At 38.8% G+C, this 23,890-nt stretch overlaps 1 protein-coding gene across 2 annotated transcripts in view; it reads right to left on the bottom strand.

Annotated features, from left to right (window-relative positions):
- Positions 1 to 7,252: 7,252 nt before the first annotated feature.
- cdh11 (cadherin 11, type 2, OB-cadherin (osteoblast)) overlaps positions 7,253 to 23,890 on the bottom strand; it is a 95,066-nt gene continuing 78,428 nt past the window's right edge. For both annotated transcript variants that reach the window (XM_085477066.1, XM_085477067.1), the window contains 8 exons: positions 18,107 to 18,220; positions 17,851 to 17,990; positions 17,278 to 17,414; positions 15,318 to 15,439; positions 15,060 to 15,177; positions 11,783 to 12,034; positions 10,139 to 10,290; positions 7,253 to 9,832 (listed from right to left, as the gene is read on the bottom strand). In XM_085477066.1, coding sequence (XP_085333192.1) covers positions 9,467 to 9,832; positions 10,139 to 10,290; positions 11,783 to 12,034; positions 15,060 to 15,177; positions 15,318 to 15,439; positions 17,278 to 17,414; positions 17,851 to 17,990; positions 18,107 to 18,220 — 1,401 coding nt within the window. In that variant the 3' untranslated portion in view covers positions 7,253 to 9,466. The remainder of the gene's footprint in view (positions 9,833 to 10,138; positions 10,291 to 11,782; positions 12,035 to 15,059; positions 15,178 to 15,317; positions 15,440 to 17,277; positions 17,415 to 17,850; positions 17,991 to 18,106; positions 18,221 to 23,890) is intronic.

Here is a 23,890-nt window from a genome sequence, read left to right as displayed (position 1 = left end):
ACCAAATAGCCTAGAATCTGTGTAAGTGGGATTAAGGATATTATGGAATTGTTATTGTAGAAGAATTGTGTGTGTGTGTGTGTGTGTGTGTGTGTGTGTGTGTGTGTGTGTGTGTGTGTGTTGTTCTCAATCTGTGTGTATTCAGATCTCTCTTTGTGTATTATAATCCATGTGTGTACTGTGATCTGTGTGTGAAGTCAGATTTTAAATGTGTGAATAAATCTGTAAAGAGCTTTGTGAATCTGCAAATGTGTGTTCAGAATGTGTGTTTAATCAGATTTTTAAATGCGTAAATAAATCTGTATGTGTGAATAGATAGTAATGGCTGAAAAGTCTTAAAGTTTTGCTCAAAGTCAGTCATCATTAACTGGCTGTCTTTCTACACATTTGCTACACTACTGCTGTAACAGACCTACATATATGTGCAAAATGTGTGAGAGTTGTCTTTAAATCAGGGGTTCATTAACCCTGAGCTCAGCCTCAAAGGCTTTCACTCACACTCAGTATTTACAAACAGGTGGTGTGTTACTTAGTATTCAAGTATGATATTAGTTGGCTGATATTGGTGATTGTGCTGATGCTAGGCAGGCTCAGATGGACAGACCACAGTTGATTTCTATATATTGAAGCTAAAGTATCTGAATTTCAGGAGCGGGACCACGCCTCCAAACATGCCCCCTCCACTTCTGATCTATATCTGATCCCCCAGTTCTACAAGCTGTTCGTTCTCATTTCCGTGCCCCACCCTCAATCCCCATTTTCAGTTCTTTCACTTATACATTTCTCATTAGTACATGGGGATCTGCTAGGCCCAAACCGCTGCTCAATTCATGTTTAAGCCATTCACCTTTATGAAATAAAAACACTATAAAACCTAAAATGAGGATGGGCCCAGCGAGTGAACTTGCTTTAAGGATGTTTATTTTGTTAGTAGCTGTCATAAATGGCTAACATTGGAGGTTTTTGGAAAAAAAAATGATATAAGTGTTATATTACTGTTATAACAACTATAATGGTCAACTTATGGTTCGCTTATTGTAAATTGTTCCTACTTGTAGCACAGGCTTTTATTTTGATCTTTTAAGATCAAGACTATGCTGAGAAATTGGGATCCCAGGGTTGTGGTTAGCAACGCTGAATTGATTTTCTAACGTGTAGTTCCTGTAGCTATAAGTGTAAACGTACTCAGAAATGTGCTTTAATTTTTTATTTCTGTCTGAATTTATGTCATGATGTTACAACACTGCTTGTGTAGCTGCTGTTGATTATGGCAGTTAATGTGACAGTGGACCCCTGGAAATAACGTTTGAATGATTATTTATTACCAATTCTTTACAGGTTTGCATAAAATCACTTCGGTAGCTGGAGCACTAAGGGCCATTTTCACAGCATAAATTTCAGCTTGGCACAGTGGGATACTTGCAAAAGAAGACAAGATGGAGAGACATGTTCTTTTAAATCACTTAGTGGATCTTGCATATGGTCTGCTGTGTTTTACATGACTATAGTCTGTTATGTTGTGCAAAAGTGCATCAGTACTTTATTTATGCACTTTTATTTTGTTGTGAAGCACTTTGTGATCCTCGTCTTGATACATCTCATCATTAGGAGTTGATCGGTTGACAGCGCAGTACCTTAGGGTCCAATACTATCATTTTTATCGTTAACTCTGTTTTCCTGGGTCTTTTCACGTGTGTTATGAATAAATCTTCTTTTTTTCGGTACCGGTACTAGTTTTATTTTGTTGTATTTATCCGCGACACCTTAAAGGCCGGTCCGTGAAAATATTGTCGGGCATAAACCGGTTCGTGGCGCAAAAAAGGTTGGGGACCGCTGGTCTAGGGTGTCCTGGTACCAAATGCACAGTTTTATGCTCGAAAATGATGGTCTTTTGTGGACAATCTGTGAAAGGTGCAGTCCAACAATAGAACAACATGTAGGCAATGAAATTCCCAAGCTAGGACAAAAAGGCTAGGAAGTGTGACCTGTTGTTGGCCCATAAGCTTTCCTCACTCAGGACCAGTTGGGCATAGGTAACCCTGCAGTACCAGAAGAAAATTGTCAACATAGTTCCTAGAAAATCCCGCTCACCATGGTAAAGTTATGTTGTTGTTGTTGTTTTTGTTTTTTTTGTTAATGAGGGGGGGTTGTCATGTCTGTGTGTAGGCAGGCAGGAGGAGAGAACCCAAAACGCAGGACTCACGGAGGCGGAAGTAACTCAAAGCACACAGCTTTATTGCTGGTATGAAACTGAACAGGAAAAACACTAACTAAACTGGGTGAACAGAATAACTAGACAGGTTGGCATGCTGGCAAATGGAACACACAGAGGACGCGAGGGTGAACAGACGTTAACGACGCAACACTGACACAAAGACACACTGGGCTAAAATACACTGAGGGAGTCATCAAGGAATTAGAGACAGAAGGGGAACACAGCTGGGAGAAATAAGACCTAACGAAACAGGGAGAGCAAAGCCGGAACACTGACATCAGACAGGAACAAGAACCTTCAAAGTAAAACAGGAAACAAAACTCACTTTACTAAGACACGGACTAGACAGAGAGAGACAGACTTGACACTGACCAAAGCCTACTAAATAATAATCATAATCAAAACAGTATCACTGATTAATCAAATCATAAATCATAATCTAGAAAAACACCAAAGCATGAAAAACAGAAAGCTGGGTCAACATGACCCAGAACCGTGACAGGGGTAAGGTTTGATTTTTGGACCAGTTTTTCAGCATGAGTGAAAGTTTATGCTGAACGACTATTCAAACAATTTAACTGAATATGTAGAAGCTCTCTTAATTATCAAGGAACTGGTGGCCTCCCTAAATAACTAACTAAATTAGCATTTCACTTATTACCTTACTGACTGGCTGATGGGTTAATTTTACATGTGAATGGTTGCTTACTGTGTGCTTGTTTTCAGTGCATTCAAGGACATCCAGCTGATAGAAAACACTCCCCATGCACCTAACCAACTTACAGACGCCCTGGCAAACTGAATGAATAACTACATTACTGACTGGCTGTGTGACTGGTTAATTAACTTACTGTCTGTCTGTTTGTAGTGTACCCAAGGACATCCATCCAGCTTGTACACAAACTATTTCACTCACAGACATCTCTCCTCTCTGGAGTGACGGGAAGAATATTTCCCTGTTTACTCAAGTGCCACTTCATGATTAAAAACTAATCAGGCTTCAGCCAGGCTGGGATCCCCCTACACACTGACACAGAATGAACTGTAATTATCTTAACTGTGGAGTAAGAAGCGAGCGGCAGGGAGACATGAATAGAAAGAGAAGGGGGATAAAAGAGAATAAAGAAGAGGATAAAAACATAACTGTGAGGAGAAGGTGAGTGGTCCGAGCCAAGATAAAGGGAAGTAAACAGAGGGGAGAAGAGTAAAAGTGTGCAACGCCTAAAATTTAAAGCAGTTAATTATCGTGATAACGCATATCTTCTCACCTTAGCTCCAGCGTTTAGCCACACTGTGTTAATCTTGTGCAAGATTGCAACTTTATGTTTGGTTAAGCTGCAGATTGAAACTCAGCTCAAACATGTTTCCATCAGATATTTTTTAAAATTACACATGTAGGTCAAAAGCTCATCTAAGAAGTTTAATGGTAAATGGGATGAAAGGGAAAATATTATTTGAAAGCGTGCGAACTAGGACTACCACATTCAGTGATTTGCAGTTATTTTTCCACTCTTCTCTCACTGAAGCTGCTGAATCATCCTTTTTTTATTCCCACAGTGTTCAAATGACCAGGGTATTGCAGCACAAGGCCTGCTGTGTGGAGACAAACTAAACGACAAGGATAACCACTTGAAATCAAAATAAGAATTATTTTTTGCACAAGTTACTCATCCCTTTGTCATTTGTTTTTATTTCTAGGGGTGTCACAATAACTGTGTATCTACTATAACACTAATGCTAGTATTTAAAAGCAAAGCGTGTCAGTCGAGTCAATAATGCACACAGTCTGAAATTCTAAATAACTGTAATCTTTAGCTCATCCAGGCATTGGACCAATGAGCTAATGCCATTGAGAGGCAGCTAATGTCTGTATGTTTGCAATATACAAGAATTGCGACTTGTACTATAGTATTGATCAAAATGTAATTAAACTTGCACACAATAATTACCTTCAACCAAAATGTGCTGAAGGTCACATTTGTCTTTCTCACTGATTTTAATCCTCATTTGTTTGAGCCTAGGAGGATATTACCAATCTTTATATCATAAATATAACTTATTTAACTGCAATCAATCACTCTGCTTTAACTGCTGCTTCTGTCTTTTGCCCAAAGTGTGTGGCTCTGCAATTCTGCTAGCAGAGCTTCAATGTCCATTGACCATTCCTTAGTGTATCAGCATGGTGGAAACAAGGGGTACCGACTAATGTCAGCATATTTAGTTTTCACAGTATAGGACTTCACAGATAAAGGCAAATTACTGCTGTATTAGACATAAAAAAGTGGTATTGTGCCATCTCTAATTATTTGTGCATCCACTAAAAATCTCTGATGAGTTTGAATCTTTTCTTTCTTTTCTTTCTTTTCTTTTCTTTTCTTTTTTTCTTTTTACTTTCTTTTTATTATTTTTCTTTAAACACTATACAGGGGGTAGGGGGTAACAACAAAATAGAACAACAACAAAAAAAGAGGAAAAAAAAAAGATAAATACAGAAGGTAGGGTACCAAAAAAAAAAAGGAGTTTGAATCTTAGTAACCTCAAAGTCAAAGTCAGTACTCTTAATCATCATCATACTGCACACATACTACTAAATGTATTTGTGTATGAAGCTACATAGGGCGATGATATGCTGTTCTTCTTCTGGTTATTTAAACTTCTAACATATCTGATTACATGCTTGACAAAGGGCACATTTAGCTCGTTTGCTGTTCTTTCTTGCTTTAACCAGCTAAACTTGATAGTCCTTATCTTTGAGTTTGTCTCTTTTCTGGAAAAAATTTTGAAGCAGTTGCCTTCATACATGGAGCTCCCTATGTGCCCTCAGCTCAGTATCCATCAGTTATAACAAATCAATATTTTTAGTATTTTTCTGCAAAATATGAAAACATCTCTTATTGGTTTTCTAAATGTAAATGTCGGTTCTCTTCGTCTAGTCTAAACAGCTATCGATAACAAAACTGCATCTGCAACAGCTAAGGTATAACATTTCTGCACCAGACCTTTCCATTCCACCCTTGTCATTCCCTGATCTATTTCCTTGCTTTTAATTCTCATCTTCCTTTGTGTCATCCTTGTGCCTCTCTCTGTTTTCACAGTATGCCCTCTCCATTGTTGCTCATCCAAAGTGCTGCCTGACCTTTCCCAGTGGTGCTCCCTTTGGAGCTGGTGAATGAATTCTCTCTATGTTTGTCTGTATATTTTGAGTGTATGTGTTTGCATGTGTGCTTGCCATTTGATTTTGATTGTGAATAAATACAGTACTGTCTTTCCAAAGGTTGTGTTTGATTTAAAATAAAGTTCATCTTGTAATTTATGTTTCCTATTATAGTAAAAAAGGTAGATAAAACAAGTTCATATGTGAGGGCAAGCGTCTCTAAGGGCAAGCGACTATTCACTATTGTATGAACTCTGTTCCATGCTCCGATCTGTCCTGCACATATCACATGCAGTTTTAAAAGACCAAGGGCCAGATTTGCTGTCTGTGTGCACACTAAACTTGAACTGAAAGGTTTGGTCACAGTCATCTTTGCTGAGAAGAATGCACATGTGTTTGTTATGAAGGTGAGTTTTTAAATGAAACTGATTTTTTTTTTTTTTTTTGGTAACACTTTATTACACAGTGTATGCTAAAGCATGTTTTTTGGGCCTGCTGTAGCTGTGATAATTCCTGGAGCAAGACGTTATCAGAATGAGCACATAATTGCAGTGGGTGGATGGCTCGGAGCTCTTAGTGGGGTGCCATAATTTTGTCTTTGTCCTGTAGTTCTTTACTGAGTCCTAAGCCTAAATGATTAGAGCTGTGCCTTGCATATTTCTAGTCCTCAGTGTCATAAAAGAACAAAAGTTTATGTGGAGTGTTGCTGGGCGAGGGAGAATAGTTCCCCATTAAAATGGCTGCGAGTCAAATTCTTCTCGTTGACTTAAATGAGTATCAGTGCGCGTAAACTGCTGTTGGAGAAAAACAAAAATAAAAAGGAAGAACAATGTGCACAGTGTAAATGTAGGATTATAGCAGTAACTTCATTACATTGAACACTGGTCATGATAAGACCTTAAATGTTTACCTTTCTTTGGAAAAATATGGAGCTGTCAGAGTTATACAGAGAGTAGCACCCCATGGTCCAAGGCCACAGACAGTATCCCTCATTGTCCAATTGAAGACTTTGGCTTTTATCTGTTCCCTTCAGTGGTGTCACATTGATCTGTATTGCCATGCATGCAAAATCTATACTTGTACTATGTTGTTTTGATAAACAGATTGCTCGTTCCTTGGTCAGGTCATTTTTGAGCCGCTAATCAGGGGTGCTCTCGGCTGTCTACAATGGTCGTTTTTGAAATGAGCTGGCCATGTCTGTGTTTATAAATTAGTGCGTTGTTAGTAGGTCCCATGACAGGACTTTACATTCCCATTAGTGTGTTTGGGACTTCATGCTAATTTGCTCTGTTTAGTAAATCTGACCTTAATCTGGCAAAGGCTAGAATGCACTGCTTTAAGTTTTAGGATGGGGTTCAGTAACCAATGGGTGATACTAATCAATTCCTGATAATAATGAATGAGGTCCAAGTGTTGGGCTCCAAGCACCATTGTGCTTAAGTGCATTGTTAGAGAGTTGTTACCATGTTATTACTCTCAAGTCATAAAGTTAAAATAACAGAAGAACTTATGTTTGTGGCAGTGTGTTTTTCAGCTCTGTGGTTTAGTATCAACTACATCTGTTTGTAGGTCAGTAGCAAAAGTTGAGCCAGCTTTAGGTATGTCTTTATTAGGATTTTACTGAAATAGAACTGAAGTTGGTCTGAAGATATGTTTTTAATATGATGAGTAGCTTACAATTATGACTTCATTTATTTTCTTTTAAGCATAGAAATAATGAGTTTTGTGCATTTGACTCAAACTGAGTGGGTCCAAACATAAAATGTGATTTTGTTTTTATATATACATATTTAGAAGACTACATGTTCCTAATTTAAAAAAAAAAAGAAAGGACTGCAGTTTCCAAAGTGAACACAAAGTTGACTCCCAAACACAGTCCAGTATCATTTTATAAAAAGAGCATTTATTTCAAAGGTTTTTTTTTTCTTTTTTTTTTGCTTCGGAGATTGAAGCACATAGTAAAGCAACAGTACAATGTTCAGAAAATATAAGTGTGATGCTGTAACATTTTTTTTTAATCTTTATCTTCTTAACACGTTTTTGTTGTAATACTGGAATATTCTGCATGTATACTAAAATAAGAACTTTTAAAATTGTACAAATTGGTACCATAAAACTTGACAGAGAATAAAAACGAGGCGTTCTCTCACTGCAACAAACACAGATTGCTAGTTTTCCTCTTGAACAGGGAGAAAGAACAAAGAAATGCCAAACAATGAAAAGAGAAACAAAAATGAAAGAAATGAGAGGTTGTATGGACACAGGCATAAACCAAGTCTGTTTAACTTTAAGCAGTACATTTCTTACGGCCGCCTAAAAATGAGACTAGAATACCGTGTAGTCTCTCCACGTTTAGGCAACTGTACAGATAGTAAATCTGAGCTGCAAAGAGTTAAACCAAAATTTCTTCCCATGTAGCTGCAGCCAGTAAAAGAACAGTTATAATAATGATAACAATAAGAATAGAAAACAACAATAATAATCATAATAATATAATAACATTAAAAAAAGAGATTGACCAAGAACCTACACATTTAAAAAGGATGTTTTGGTTTCAGCCTCAGCAAATGTGGTTCTGAAAACATACTTATGTTATTTTCCAGTGTTGTTATCTCTATATAGCAACACATGTTGATACAACAGATGTTGCCGCCAACATGCCGTGCACGGTACTGGAAAAAGACACAATGCACATTTTACCAATCTACATTTACTGTGCTGGCAGACTCAGTACATCCCATCTAAAGACTGTGCGGGGCGCAGGTTGGATCCTCAAAGTGATATATCACGTCAGCACGTTGCTCTGTACACACCTAACATGGAGAATAGTTTGCTTTCTGAATATACGTCTCAAGTTACAAAAAGAAACAAAAGGAGAAAAAAAAAAGAGAATGCACTGCGTTGCAAGAGTGTCTATTAAGTTTAAGGCGATTTTTAGAGCTCACAGGTTTGTACTCATTGTGACTGATCATCATCAGTGGACTCCAAATGAGGAAGTGATCATTCGTTGGTAGACTCGGTATGGGGAGTGATTGTTGTTGTGAGGAATGGGGACACAGGGCGAGGGCATGGAGAAGGGCAGCTTTTTCTTTTCAGGTCTTCTCTGCAGTGAAGAATGAAAACAAAGAATCATCCACAGTTTGAAAATTGAATCCTTGTTGAGTCTGTCTCTTTTTGAGAGTAGAAAAATTGTATCTGTGTAGCATTTTCAGTCCTTGTGTGTTCCTTTGTCTTTGTGTAGCTACTGAAGATAGCATTCTCTTACTCCTTACTCTTGTTGTGTTTTTACCCCTGGAGTTGTTGTTTATTTATTATAAGGCCACCATACTGTGAAGATGCTGTGAGCATCTTCACAGTATCAACAACCCAGAGTCGGTCATGCCATCAAAACGACAGTACCTGCTGAATTCGGCACACACGACACGTCGGCAAAATCATTCCATTTGATTTTTGACCCTACTAACACATCTGTACATTTTATTTCTATTTAATAACATCAGGCAGTTGCTGGAATCCAAACAAGCTCTTCCTTTAATTTATTTCTCTCCCTTCCTCTTTGTCTTTGAGAGATCAACAAAGGGGATGTACTCCACGCAGAAACCTTTCAAGGGAATAAAATTTCCCTCAACAACCATAAAAGAAGAATGTGAATCCAGTCCACAAAAGTATATAGAACCTCTAATAAACTAAACATTTTGCTAAAAGCAAGTCATTTTGACCATACAGCAACATTTTTTCCATCAAATTACTCCCAAACAGACAAATTGCTGACATAGCAAATCTCCAAGCCCTGCAATGTTCAAGTCTGTAGAAATAGAAGGAGGGAAAGAGACACAGAAAGGACAAGGAAGATTTGGGAAAACCGGGAGTGTTTCATGTCCAGGTGTTCACAATGTGTCCATTGACAAATCATTTTGGAGGACTGGAGCGTTGCCATGGAAGGGGGAGCTGTTAACGTTTGTTGACTAATTGGCATGAACTGATCAGTTGGTAGTTGGTAACAGTTGGGAACTGGGGAGTGTTAACCCTCAGTTAACAAATCCTCATGGAATCAAGAAATCAGAAATCGGGGAGGCGTCCACTCAGTGAGACCACTGTTAAGAGTCTTCACCATCATCAGCATCATTAATGGAGCAGTCTTTGGTCCCGTACAAATCTGCCAGCTTCTTAAACCTCGGCCCCCAACTCTGCAGATAGTCATAATCCAAGTCGGACTCTGTTGTGACAGACTCGAGGGAACTCAATGACCCGGCCAATGATCCTCTGCCTTCATAGCCGTAGATCTGAATGGAGTCGTAAGGAGGTGCAGTCGGGTCACTGTCAGCTTCTGCAATTCGAGTCTTGATGAAGTCATCCACATCAACGCTGTTGGCTGCAGGACGGCCAATGCCGGGCCTGATAGGATACTGAAGTTCTGGTTTGATATCCTTTCTTGGCAGGAAACCGTTGGCACCATCTGGGTTCTGAAAAGTCAGAGAAAGAGAGAAAGGACACTACCGTCAATTATAAGCTTACAGATGTATATTGCAGAGAATGAACAAACGTAAGAATTGTATTTATCTGCTGGCAGATAAATCTGGTTAATATTCCACCTTAAGTACTTGTAGGTTTTTAGTGTAATGTTTATATGCATAAGCAGAAACTGACAGTCACAGATTGCTTTTGACCTGCCTGAGGCTGAAGCAGCAGACCCTCAATTTCCTCTTTTCCCCATAGACTTTTATCTTTAATACCAAGATGGTTATTGCCACTCGTCCTCTCACCCTTACCTGCAGTGTGGCAATGTCGAAAGCCTCTGTGTCCTCCTCACCGCCTCCCTCGTCATCATAAGTGATAATATTCTCCCGGATGTCTTCCTCCTCGAAAACTATCAGTGGCTCTTTCTTCTGACGCCTCAGTGCAACAAACAACACTACTATTGCTGCCAAATAGAAAACAAAAATGCAAGGGTTTATATTTCCATTTAAAAAACATTTTACAAAAACCTTCATGATTACAGGTAGTAGACAAGTTAATCGTGGATAATTAGTGTGCACTGTGGGAGGTTGCACCTTGGACATTTTAATTCATATCATTATTGTATTATGTTATACACGCATGCCATTTTAATTCTAAATTGTCATCAACATGTCAAACTCGTCAAAGGTTTTCAAATGTGTTGTACTCTGTGTAAAATGCAGTGTAAATTAAGGTTGAAGAATCAGCTAATGGCTTGTGAAAGATTTTCTGTTTTGAAAGCATATTTATGATGAGATATAAGGCTAAAAATAGATGTGTTTCTGTGTGTGTGTGTGTGTGTGTGTGTGTGTGTGTGTGTGTGTGTGTACTCTAAAGAACTGTCTTGTGTGCATGTGTGTTGTAATAAAAAAAATTTCAACCCAAGCAGACAGTGTGTGTATGTATATATATATATTTCCTGTGCATAAAGGATAACAATACAACAGCGACTATCGCTGCTCTCTTATGATTGAGCTGCAGCTTTTCTGTCTGACACATACAGTAGGCAGCAAAGAGGCGGCAATGGAGACCAATTGAAGTGAAAGATACTGGTTTTTTTTTTCTTTTTTCTTTTTTTTTAGTTGACAGCTGCGCTTGTTACTTGTAAGCACAATCAAAACCTTAGCGGCTAAAAAAAAGCCTTTACCAAACTACCTTTTCAGCAGGCTTAAACACTGACAAAAGTGGTACTTTCAAGCTCTTCCATCCACCTAATAGGTACACCCTGACTATGAAAAAACCCTACAAACGCATCCCTGTGGCTTTGCCTCCTAAACTCTCCAGAAACCTCTGGAAAAGGCTAAAAAACATTAAAAGTCAAATGTTAATATTTTTTGTACCGTTTCTTTTTATATAAATAGTTACATATTAAAAACAGTTCAAATTAATTTAATAATTTGGCTGTGAATAATTGATCTTACTTTAATGGATACATTTTTATTTTTTACTGCACTACTAAAGTTCTTCATGTACTCCCAAATTTTTCAGTGTGGGGCACCTGTGGTCCTTGGAGATGAAAGTAAATGTCAAGCCCTGCTATTGCAACATTTCCAAGTACAATGTGCGAACCCACACTAAGTGATTATGCATGGATGGGGTATGAGAGTGATTCTGTAAGTGCTTATACATAAGTGATTCCTTGACCTCTACTCTTAAGAAGATCAAACGATGCAGCACAGTTTGAATGAGGAGTCAAAAATAGGAGGCGGCCTGAGTCAATTGCTGATGTTTCACCTCAGTGTAAAGTAAATGTCAACCTTTTTGGTATTACTAGAAAGGTTTGCAGTTAAATGGCTCAGTCTATAAACACACCCTATGCAATTTTAGAGTGGCCTCCCTAAAATTTGATCCAGGAATGAATAAATGTCATATATTTTAGTAATCCCCCCTCAAGAATTAAGAATTTTGTTCCTTACCAAGCAGAATGACAATACAAGCCAGTATAGCTATCAGGGCTCCAGTGCTAAGACCAGCAGGAAGGACGTAGGGCTCCACATTACAAGACAGAATTGTGTCTTTGCTGTCACAGGAGCAGACTCTGATGGTCAGGGTGTTGGTGCTGCTCATAGCGGGAATACCGTTGTCGTTTATCTCGATGGGAAGGTAGTAAACATCCTGGGTGAGACGACTGAATCCTTTACGGAGCACATAAATACTGGCTGTGCTGTCTGTAGATGGAGAGAGAAATAAGGTGGTGAATGTGATGAAATGATGGAAGGTTGTTCAACTTCCAAAGGACTATAAAAAACACATGCTGCTGAATGTTTTGGCTTTTATGTGCAAAAACTCACATAATCCACCTTTGCACACATTTTTCTTCTTTAGCATTGTCCACACACACAACTATTGCTGCCCTAACACAGCAGCCAATGAGGTGTGACTTTGATGACATTAGATTTATATTTAATAGTGGGTCCATTCATCAGTTCAAAAGTAATCAAATACCAGTTATTGCTGTTACGACACCAACTTGCTGGCTCTGCCTTTGTACTACCCTCTTTTGTCTGCCTTTTTTCCATCCCTCCCATGCCATTCTTTCGCATTTATATTTTATTACCAACAGAGGATTACACAATATGAGGCATTTCAGAGGCTATATCGCAGGAAAAACAGTGTCTAACTTGTATATTACAATACATAACAAAGCCATACAGGTTAAAAATGTACAAACTACTGATGTATAATAATAAGGTATAAAATGCAGACAGATCTCCTCTTGGAGGTTAAATTTAGTATGAATTTAACCCTAAAACCTACAAAATTTAGGACAGACAGCAATTTTTTTCAAGCTCTGTTCTATTTTTTTTTTTATCACTGCATGTCATTTTTAATAATCCACCTTTATTTTTCCATCTTGCTTTGTGTTTCCTAAAAACCTACAGGTTATGCAGATTGTTCCTAAATTCATCATTTTTTTTCTCTTTTCATGCTTCCCAGTTGTTCTTTACGTGTGATCAGGTGTAACGACAATCTAAGAATTATACTTCCGTGAAATCTCTTAACATTTCCAGAGAGTTTACAAAGAAGTCAAATGGTGACTCACTGTAAGCCTTACTGTAGATTTACAATATAAAATCTTTGAGTCATGCAAAAAAACATGTTACATGTCACTTGCAGTACATTACAGGAAAAAGAAAAGGAAGATTAAAAAAAAGGTTCATAACTTCTAGCCAAAAGCTATGAAAGTTACTCCAAACCCCACTCCCCGATAGAAACATCTTTCTGTTACTGATGTCATTTGTTGCCTCCTGCCAACACAGCCACTGTCTGAAAGTTGTATGTGTGATGCAGTGTGCAGGTGCGTGCTTCTCAGTCCTCTGAGAGGCTCTGGACTCTTTTCTGTCTGTCTGCGTTTCTGTTACCGTGTGGTACTGTGGTACTTTTGCAGTGTTCTTCAATGATAGAAATCGCACACATTTCAAGCTGCTCATTTTAAGAACACACCTAGACTTCTGATAATATAAATCTTAGTTCAACACATATCACATTTCCACTTGTTATTGCTTTGTACTTCAGTATTTCACATCTTCTTCTATAAATAATAGGGCTGGTCAATATGTAATTTCAGCAGTGAAAAGGAAGGAAAACTAAAACGCATGCTACGACTCTTGATTTCTCTGTGCAGCTGGCGAAATGAGTGAAGAACAGGAAAAAATCACAGAAAAGGAACATTTAGTTGAAAAGAAATGTATGGGTCTGTGAGGTGAGTTTAGATTGGACTCGGGCTCGGTTAGTTTGAGAATGCAAGAAATGCACGGGGTGCATTTCGCCTGTCCTCTCTCTTCTCCACTCTTTCTGCTTTCCCACAGCCATTCAGAGTGGGTCCGTTTGTGCATCCCACCCCTACTCTATTCAGTGAGGAGGCTGATTAAAGGCTACACATTACAGGTCTGCGGTGAGCCTCCACCTTACAGTGTAATTCTATGTACTACTACATAGAGCAGTGCTGATGGAAGAAACAGCCCCTTTCCTGAGGAAATGAGACGGATACCTCAAATGAAAAATAAACTTCTGGTTTACTTGTGGTTCCTGAGATATTTCAAAGTAGAATGGAAGGCAGAGCCTTGATATTTCAGGTTCCACTTCTGTGGAATCAGCTTGCAGTCTGGATTTGGGAGACTCTACTTTCAAGATTAGTGTTAAAACTTTTCTTTTTGATAAAGTATATAGTTAAGGCTGGATCAGGTGACCCTGAATTCTCTCTTGGTTGCACTCAGTGTTTCTTGTCCACTCACCCTTTTCATAAATATGTGTTTATACACCACTCTGCATTAAATTAATAGTTATTATCAGTCTCTTTCACAGCGTGTTTTTCTTTTTGACCTGTCTTCCTTCCATGACCCTCAACATGTCAAAGCAGATGGCTGCTCCTCTCTGAGCCTGGTTCTGCCTGTTGTTCTTCCTGTTAAAAATACGTTTTTCCTTCCCATTGTCTTCAAGTGCTTGCTCACAGGGGGCCATGTGATGGTTGGAGTTTTCTGTATTATTCTAGGGTCTCCTACCTTACCTTACTTCTATAAAGCACCTCCAGTGGCTGCTGTTGTGATTTGGTGCTTTATGAATTGAATTGAACTGAAGAAACACTTGAACTTCTCCAGTGTTTAATGTAATAAAGGTTGTTATGGGATTAAATAAAGGTCTTTACATATGTACTATAGTCTCTCCAATTATTTTGGAGTGATTTATTCTTAAAATGTAATTTTACTCATCCACCTAAAATACCTGTATTTTCCATATTGCAGTTTATTGAAACAACCTTTTTTTTCAGTATCATGTGGCTTAAATCTATAGTAGTGTTCTCCGGATTACCTCGTTCTCTTTTCCTTTTTTTTCATCTTGCTCCCAGAACTAACAAAACTTAATTCAATCAGCTGGCCCCCGAAGATGTATGTACAGACGGACAGAGACCCCACTGCAATTAATACAGCCCGCAGGACATGTGTGCATTCATGTGCGTGTGAAATTCAGAGCACCTGCTGATTTCTACAAGGTACTGTAAGCCTCCATCTGGTTATGCTTTGATCTAATCTGAGTGAAAGGGGGAGAGAGAGCGAGAAGGAGACAGCAGATGAAGAAACGGTTAGACTGGCTAAAGAAAAGAATGGAAAGAGAAAGGGGAAACAATCAAAAAGCAGGGGGGGGGGGAAGCGAAGAATTGGAAGGGATGGAGAAAATATTTTAAAGGTCATCTACCTCTGTTGTCTTTGAGGGAAAAGTTATGGTTATGAGCAACTTCTGGAGCAAGGTTGAATGTGAAGTGTTGCCTGTAAGCCATCTCATCCTTGTCCACTGCGCTCAATGTTTCGATGACCTAATACAAACAAATTAAAATGCAATTGGAAGGAAACAAATGAATGTAAATACTGTTTCTGGATACATTTAGCTTCACCATCATCCCACCAAACACGTGCATTTTAAAAAAAATTTATCATCTCACACAGAAAGCCTCACCTTTCCCGGTGCGACAGTTTCACACATGAGGACCTCATTGTTGGTCGCGAACTCTGGAGGGTTGTCATTAACATCTTTCACTTTGATGTTAACCCGCACTTTGGTGTCTTGGTGATGGCCCCCTGCATGTATAGTACACACAGTGCAGTGCAAAATCATCAGTATTTTGCTCCATATAAAAATTCAAAGCAGTGTTAAAGTTATTAAAGCCACAATGTCATTTTTATGTGAATTATTTGTGATTGTCTGTGTGTCTGTATTGTAATCCGCATTTGGCATCGAGTGAATGGAAAGACTGTGAATATTTTTCATCTAAATTGCCTGTCAATCAGTCAGCCACTCAGCCAGCTATTTATTATTTTGATTTGCAAAAATTATAGACGAGTTTCTGAGACATCAAAAAAAAATACACTCAAACAGAATGGCACTCATTTAGTTGCAGCTCCCAGAAATGTCAAGTTATGCCTGCTGAAGATTAAATGAAGAAAAAAAAATGTGATGCAGACAGAATGATGTCTAAACAGCCAAAATAGACACAAAAAATACAACATCCAGAATATTAACTCAGAAAGATGGAGTGCACTTTTCTTGCTTTTCATCTTTAAAAAAGAAAACCCATCCATTTCAGTGCTGTACTGCCTTGCATATTTGCAATTTTAGTCAGTGTGATTTTCCACTACCCTGTCATTACTAGGCATTTATTTAGCTTCCCAGGGTCTGTATGTGGTTAGCATAGCCTGCAATGGTCCTAGCATTGTGGGCGGCAAGTCCGTTTCCATCTGTCCGTCTGGCGTCTAGCACACCACAGGGAAACCACGCAGCACTCTGCTAGTTTGAGCCCCAACCACAGAATACCAGGGTGGGGCCTCTGTGGCTTGAGGGAGGGTTGTTGGGGATAAAGCCAGGGAGGGAAAGCTCCAGAGGGCCTGTGGGTTGACTGGCATCTCCCCTGTTTCTTCCCCACGTATGCACTACAGTAGACTGTTAGGGTGGAGCTCATAATTAAAAGTTATAGCGGTGCTTTAACTGTATTTACTTCTCTTTTCATTTCTGTGGAGTTTTCACCAAAATTCTAATTTTCATGTAAAGTAAACTAAAAAATAAGCTCATTTAAAAAAAACAATTAAAATTAAGGAAAACAGTTTAGGTATAATAATAATAGTTAAAGTCTTGTTGTTGCCTTTTTTCTCTACTTGTTCTTTGCCCCCTTATACAATTAACATTTATCAAAAGCCAGCTCAGTGTAGCAGATCTTAGTTTTCATTTCTGGCTAGTTGCATACACTAACATTAGACACATTCCACTGAGTTATAGATGGGTACACTTATCAGAATGATACCACTAAGTCTCAGCTGTAAAGCGTGAAGTCAGTTCACCCCCTCTGATTCCAGACATGTAATTAGTTCATCAAGATTTAGGCTTTTTGCTGCTGACAAACATAGCAAAAGGGTTAACTTTAGTCCCACCAAGAGGAGGAAAAAATTACAGCCCGCAGCTTGAATCCACTTAAAGTCTGTACATAAGATGTCATGGAGTGTATCCAGCACCACAGGACGACAGCCCGGGCTTCGGATGCCAGCAAATGTACAGCCTGGTGGCTATCTGGGAATTTTCCATCTGTTTGTTCTTGTTTGACTTTTTCTTCTCATACTACATCAGCGTGTGTGGTTTCAGTAACAGAAATGACACAAAGGCTAAGTTCAAACACAGGGAGAAGCTCATTAACTCCCAGAATGGCTGAAAATAAAATAAAATTTGCACTTAGGTGTTGTTTCACTTCACATTCAATTGTATCATAAGGGTCTATGAGTCCAAACTGTATATATATTAACTTTTGCTATGCATATAATGATAAATAGAAGTGTGTCTGTGTAGGCCATATTTAACAGATCTATAGGGACTCATTTACCACACATCAGAATCAGTCCCAGTTGTCTTGTATTTCAGAGTGCATACATACCAATCTCTGTAGCTGACACAGATATATTATGCCAGGGCTGTGTTTCTCTGTCCAGTGGTTTTGTTGTGGTTATCATGCCATCTTCTGCGTTTATACTGAAGAACTGCTCTACATCTGTGTACCGAGGGATCATGTACCTATACAGAAAGTTAGGACTCATGAGTTATCGGCATTACACATACGAACTAATAGATTAAAAACAAAATACATATATACTACAATACGAAATACATATAGCATGCAGTGTTTTCGTTTTGTACTATTTTGAGAGTCTAATAGTCTAAATCCATTTTTACAAAATGAGTCTTGTTATGCCTTTGTCTTATTTTGCATCCTTGCTCTGTTGAAAACATCTTTAATAGATAATATTAAATAAAATATTCTACAGCCTAACATCATATGATGTTAGGCTGATGTGAGTCATATTGTTTGCTCAGTGTGGCTGAATGAAGGCTGAAAGTTTTTGTTTTATTTTTGTGATGTTCCACAGTGAAAAGGCAGTTTCTTTCACTGCCACAAGCCTGTCTTAATTAATGTGTTTGTGTGTTTTTATAGCGTGAACATCTCTGTTACCTGACAGGATTGTTGGCAACATCAGTGTCCTTAGCATGAACTCGCCCCACTGGAGTGCCTGGAGGGGCATTCTCCTCGACCTCAAAAGTGTAACTTGAAGCTATAAAGACAGGAGGCTCATCTGCATCCTCCACTGATATCTACGAGCATAAACACACAATAAGCAACAACCTGTAAGGGAGTTTCTCTGATATTTGTCTTTTTTTTTTTTTTAAGTCTCAAACTCGTGTCATATATTTGTTGTTTTTATCTGTACCTTTATTGTGGCTTCATCTTTGTAAGGGCCCCAGGCAAGGAACTGGGGGTCAATGTGAGGGTTGGATCCTTCCACCTTCAGAGTGTATGACCTTTTTGTCTCAAAGTCCACCATCTGAGAAAAGGAAAGGAAATAGAAGCTATTAAAACAGCCCCCTCCTGTTTTTAACTGTAAACACTTGAAACCTTCTTTTCTTTTTTTGTCTTTTAATTAGTTTTATCTGCAGGAAAACACACATTACATCATTTGCTTTGTGAAGCGTATGTGCGCACTGTGCACTTTTAAGGCCTTGTGATAGGGGGAGCTGTTGCTGCACGAATAACAGCAGACACGTTAGTTGCAGTACTACAACTATCACGGACCAACAAAAGTAAAAGTAATCCAAATACCAACTTTAATTTCCAGATGGTTTGTTATCCATGATATAGCATATGATATGATTATTTTGGGACCAGAATGAATCATTGGGTTGTTTCTTTCCTGGCTTTTTTATTTTATTTTTATCGCCAGATGAAAACAATACCTGTCTGCCTTTAATGAGCTGGGATTAGGTTTGGGATTTTGGGACACCACATGATAAAGGGAATGGAAAGCAGGAGATGAAGCTTCAACCAAAAGAACAGCAGGCAGGTGACAGTTAGATTATTTTATCTATAATAATATCATCTAAATATCCATCCTTCAGATAGAGAGAGGTAAATTAAGCCTTACTTTACCATTTAAAGTCACTGTCATTGATTTACAATACCACTGGCAAGCCGATGTAAAACCCTTAGATTTAATACGCTCTTATTGAACTCAGCTTCAGCTCACTTACTGAGTATTGGTAGAAAACCCACTCACTTTTAATAGCTTCGATTTTGAATTGATTTGAGTGTGTGCTTTGAGGTATTATGCTCAATGTCAAAAGCGTACATTTTCCTCTCATCACATTTCCATTCAGTCATTAAATAATTAGCACATCAATTATAAAGCCATGACCCTCATCCAAACAGTCAGCCTCATGGTATGCATCTAATGAATTTTCCTCTCCATCCTACTGACTCCTTTTCTGATGTACAGGCTATATGCTACTGCAGGGGAAACTTTGGAGTCAACAAATGTGTTGGCAAGCATTGTATAAAAGCTGTGATACCCAAGAGGTTTTCGCTGCTATTATTACGAGGATTCGTGTGTTGCCAACAGCACTTTGCTGTGACTTCATCTGCAGCCCCGTCGTAGCCATAATCATAGTAGTAACACTCTTCTGGGTATCATTGCTATATTATAAACCCAGATAATAACCACTTTCCCTCGCTACTATTTTTCCAGCTGGTATGGGGACGTTAAACTGGCAAAGTCCCAGGAGCAAGCTTGATCTTTTCATTTTCAGGCTACCAACACTTAATGAAATCCCAGTGGGAGAGAGGGCTCATAAGCACAGTGTGAACCGTTAAAAGCAGAGAGAAGCTACTAGAGATTTATGAGGTTGACAAACTGGATGCTAAACAAGTCTACCGAAAGTAAATATTACGGATTTAAGCTGCTGATCGAAATGATTATCCTTTGCTGTGTGTTGAAGGCAGGCAGTCCAACTTATCACGGGTACATTGCCGAATCTAATATCGCACTGAAGGGATAAAATCCAAAGTGCAGTCTGTGATCCAACATGGAGGCAGGTAGATAATACCTTCTCTCAGTGGATTCTTCCACACTCATTCAGTTGCAGTACTATTCCACTGCTGTTGTCAGTGAAGGTGTTTAGTGTGATGATAGGTACAATAGTAGTAGAATAGATGTGACCCAGTTCTTTCATTTTCCCTTTTGCGTCACACTCTCACAGTCTCGTTTGTGCACTCTCTTTTTTTTACCCCACATCCAGTATTTTCATTCTCTCCCTACTTTTGTAATCAGTGTGAGATGATAATAATAATAATAATAATTTTCACTATACTGTCCCCCCTTCCTATTGCCTTCTTGAAAACACAAGCAAACACACAGCTTCTTAATATTCTGTGGACTGGTTTCGTCAGGACACAGTTGAAAGAGAATAGCTGATTAAAGCTCATCCCTGTGTGTGTGTGTGTGTGTGTGTGTGTGTCTGTGAAGAAAGTGAGAGAATAGAGATTAGCGAAGGCTACTCTTGACGTGTGAGTCTGCATGCGTGCTCTTGTGTGTGCAAATGAGTGCCTTTAATTTTGCGTGGCACTGCCTTCGGGGGGCAAAAGGCATTGATTTCCCCCGAGAGGCATCAAGACCCAATAATCTCAAATGTGCACGTGCACGTACACAAAATTACTACACAAACCCTGAGCTGAGATGCCATCATCAGATTGAGAGGAGTGTAAGTGAGGCTAGCAAGGTGAGAGCACCTCTCATTTGTCCTAATGCTCAGTTTAAATCACCATCAGGCTATTAAGCTGTTATTCCAAGAGACACAGGGAACTGTGACAAAGGATGCTCATGTCAGTCAGTGGCCTTGCACACAAACAGCATTTAAATGGGCATGGAACTGTGATTAGCTCAAGGCCATAAACTGTATATAAGAGATTGGCACAGCTACAGTGACTCCAGACTGCTAATGTTAAAGTCTCAACATTAGCAGTCTGGCTGCCATTGCATTGGCTGTTGGAACCAGAAGTGACCAAATTTTGATCACAGGGTTGGGTGCTAAGCTAGCTTCATAAACTGTGTGGGTCGAACTCACAGACACATGCAACCACTAATTCGTGCTAAGTAACAAAATAAAGTACAAGACTTTCACTCACCAAAACATAAACATAAACTGGTTACATGGTCTGCACCTTGTTATTCGTGGGATAATTCCACAAATTATACAAATACGGCAGTTACTGGCATTAGCATTGACAAGACCTTGACAGCCATTGATGATAGCTACCTATGTCTTCACACCTGTCAATCAAAGTTTCACAGTTAAAACCATATGTGTCTGTGCGGTTGTTATAAAGGGGAAAAGTATCCATGGAGGCCAACATTATTTTAGCACCAGGCTTTAAAATCTGCTTTTAGTTTACTTGGACATTTTAGCCACAGATTGTAGATAAAAGACGGTCACCATGACATCACCCACTGGTTAGCGAAGTCCCATTGTGAACTCTCAAGCTGAGCATTTTTGTTGTTTGCTATCCTGGTGTTTCGGCATGATGAGCAAAGGGAGGATCTGTCTGTCAAATGCAATGACAGAGCAGAGATTATATATCTTATCTCATTGGAGTAACTAAAAAGTGTTGCTGGGTAGAAAGACATTGTGCCTAGCACGCAGGTACTGTAGACCTATTTTGGATAAGTGATGGATGGAAATATGAGCAAAGCCTTCAAATGTTTCAACTTATTTAAATTCAGTCATTGTTTAAACAAGTTCATGTATTTAAATGAGTCTAATTTTTGTGTCACAAAGATTAAATTCGGAATGTCTGTGTCTTTTTCTGTTCTTGCACACATGTATGCACATCTGCATATGTGTCTAACACTGCTGTTACAATGAGGTCACTTGTCTATACTTTCAGCTGTGTTGAGTAAGATGTTTACCATCGCTTTTAGCATTTCACAAGCAGAGAGGGTTCTTTGCGCTTGCTGTTGGATAAAGCCAAACACATGTCCACACACAACTGCACCCACGCAAACATAGTGCACCACTTTAGTGTAATCAGTTGATCTCATTTCTTTGATTGGAATCCCTTGCTTTTTTCCTAATCTGTCCGCTCAGCCAGGGGTTTCTAACAACTTCTTTGGGGGAATCATGGATAAAAGTGTCAGTATTTTGACTGTTCCAGTCTGTATTTCAGATTCTCTTCAAATCTAATAATGCTCTCCTGAGAGCTTTCAGTCATAACCATACTTGTATACTATTAGGTTATGCCTAAATTGTGAGTTAACTGCTTTGCTTCAGGGAACACGAATGGTAGCTATCAAGAGAGGAGAGCAGAATTATCACTCACTCATTTCTATGCTTAGTCTTAGTGACACCAGTGGGAAGAGTACTCCTAACCCTGGCAGTCTTAATGCCATCCTAGAGTTCTGACTTGGAAAGGATTCACTCATGCAGACGATTGTGAGGGAGGAAAAAAAAAACATGAAACTGACTTGTATCGATTTATTCACACAGAGATTTTCCCACAGCATCAGTAAAAGCGAACTGTGGGTTAAGGGTGGCTGTTCTTTTAAGTAACGTCATTGCTGTCTGGATAGGGAATGCAACTTACCACAAATGGCATCGTAAATCATCCAAGCATATAATTACATATTTCAATATCAAGTCTTTTACTAAACTTGGACTTGGTTTGGAATTTAGGAAGAAAAGTCTTTCTGTCCCATTCTGAACAAAGAGAGATTTGAGTGTACATTTCATTACTATTTTTCCTGACACATTAACAATATGACCATAAAGGCTTTTTCTTTTTTTTAACTGAGAGATTCAGAGGTCGGATGTCCTAGAAGGGAGAAGCAGACTAGTACAGCTCAGTGGAAGATTCAGCTCATAATCCTGACCTGAAGCTACATATACAACAATGCTTCTGTGTGTGTGTGTGTGTGTGTGTGTGTGTGTGTGTGTGTGTTGTTCGTCAAAGAGAGAGAGAAAAAGAAGAAATGAGTGAAATTCTGCGTGTCTGACAGAGCATTGTGTGCATTTCTGATGGCCGGATCGACGGGGTACAGTTGAGAGAATAAGGGACTGGTTGTGTGCAGGCATTAGAAAGACAGAGACTGAGAAAAAGTAATTGTGTGTGCTGAGCTGGATCACTGAAAGCCACAGTTGTAGTATGTGTGTGTGTGCATGTGTGGGTTACAGTAACAGTGCAGAAGATGAGCTCTGTGGCCTAGGGAAGCATGAAAGTTAATGCACTCTCACTCTCACAGACATAACCATGGACTTTGGTGGTCATATCAAACAATATGAAACTGTGAAGGTTCAGAGAAGGGAATAGAACAACATTTCTGAGCTGCTTCAACCCTTTGCTTGATATTTTTATTTCTTTTTTTCTCTTTACTTGGCTTCACTTATTTCCTAATGCAGTACTTCAACACACAAATATGGACAGTGGTTTAAGTCTGGCTTGGCTGAGGTTAACATTAAACTGCTTTTTCTATAGAAAAAGTGCTGCCTCAACTACATTTCTCTGCTGGCAAATTGAAAAGTGTGCAATGACGCACGCATAGTTTCCATAAGAGCTAGCTGTTGAAGCAGCCACTGTCAAATAACAGACCTTTGACAAAACGTTCATTACCAGAAAGTCATATAACTATAACTTTCAGTGTAAAAGGCAAGCAAAACAGAGTTAAATAACTTTCTAATCCTTTAGACATTTGTATTTAATTGAAAATAAAACAAATAATGTTGAAAAGGAGAAATGTCATTCTCATTTTCCAAAATGTTCATTGCTTTAAAATGCTTAAAATCTATGTAAAAGACTGCATGGGTAAATAGTTCCAGATGAACATGTAATAATCTACCATTAGCAGCAAGTTTAGGGATTTCATCATCTAAACTATATAATATCATTAAAGGATTCAAAGAATCAAGACAAATCTCTGTAGGGAAACATAACGTCAAAAACCAATAATGAATGGCCATAATCTACGGACCCTTGGGTGGCACTGCATTAAAAACAGGCACTGCTCAGTAACAGAAATCACCGCATGGGCTCAGGAACTCTTCAGAATTTCACTGTCAGCAAACAGTTTAATGTTACATCCACAAATGTAAGTTAAAACTCAACTCAACCATGCAAAAAAACTGTTTATAAATAATGTCCTGAAAAGCTGCTCCTATATCTTGAAGGACAT

This window comes from Copadichromis virginalis, linkage group LG13, assembly GCF_057382275.1.
Source record: "Copadichromis virginalis isolate Kocher_CV1m ecotype Utaka linkage group LG13, C_Virginalis_male_GT1.1, whole genome shotgun sequence".
In the NCBI taxonomy this organism is placed as follows: domain Eukaryota; kingdom Metazoa; phylum Chordata; class Actinopteri; order Cichliformes; family Cichlidae; genus Copadichromis; species Copadichromis virginalis.
Note: the sequence above shows the minus strand (reverse complement) of the source record. Positions and strands in the feature narration are given on the sequence as shown.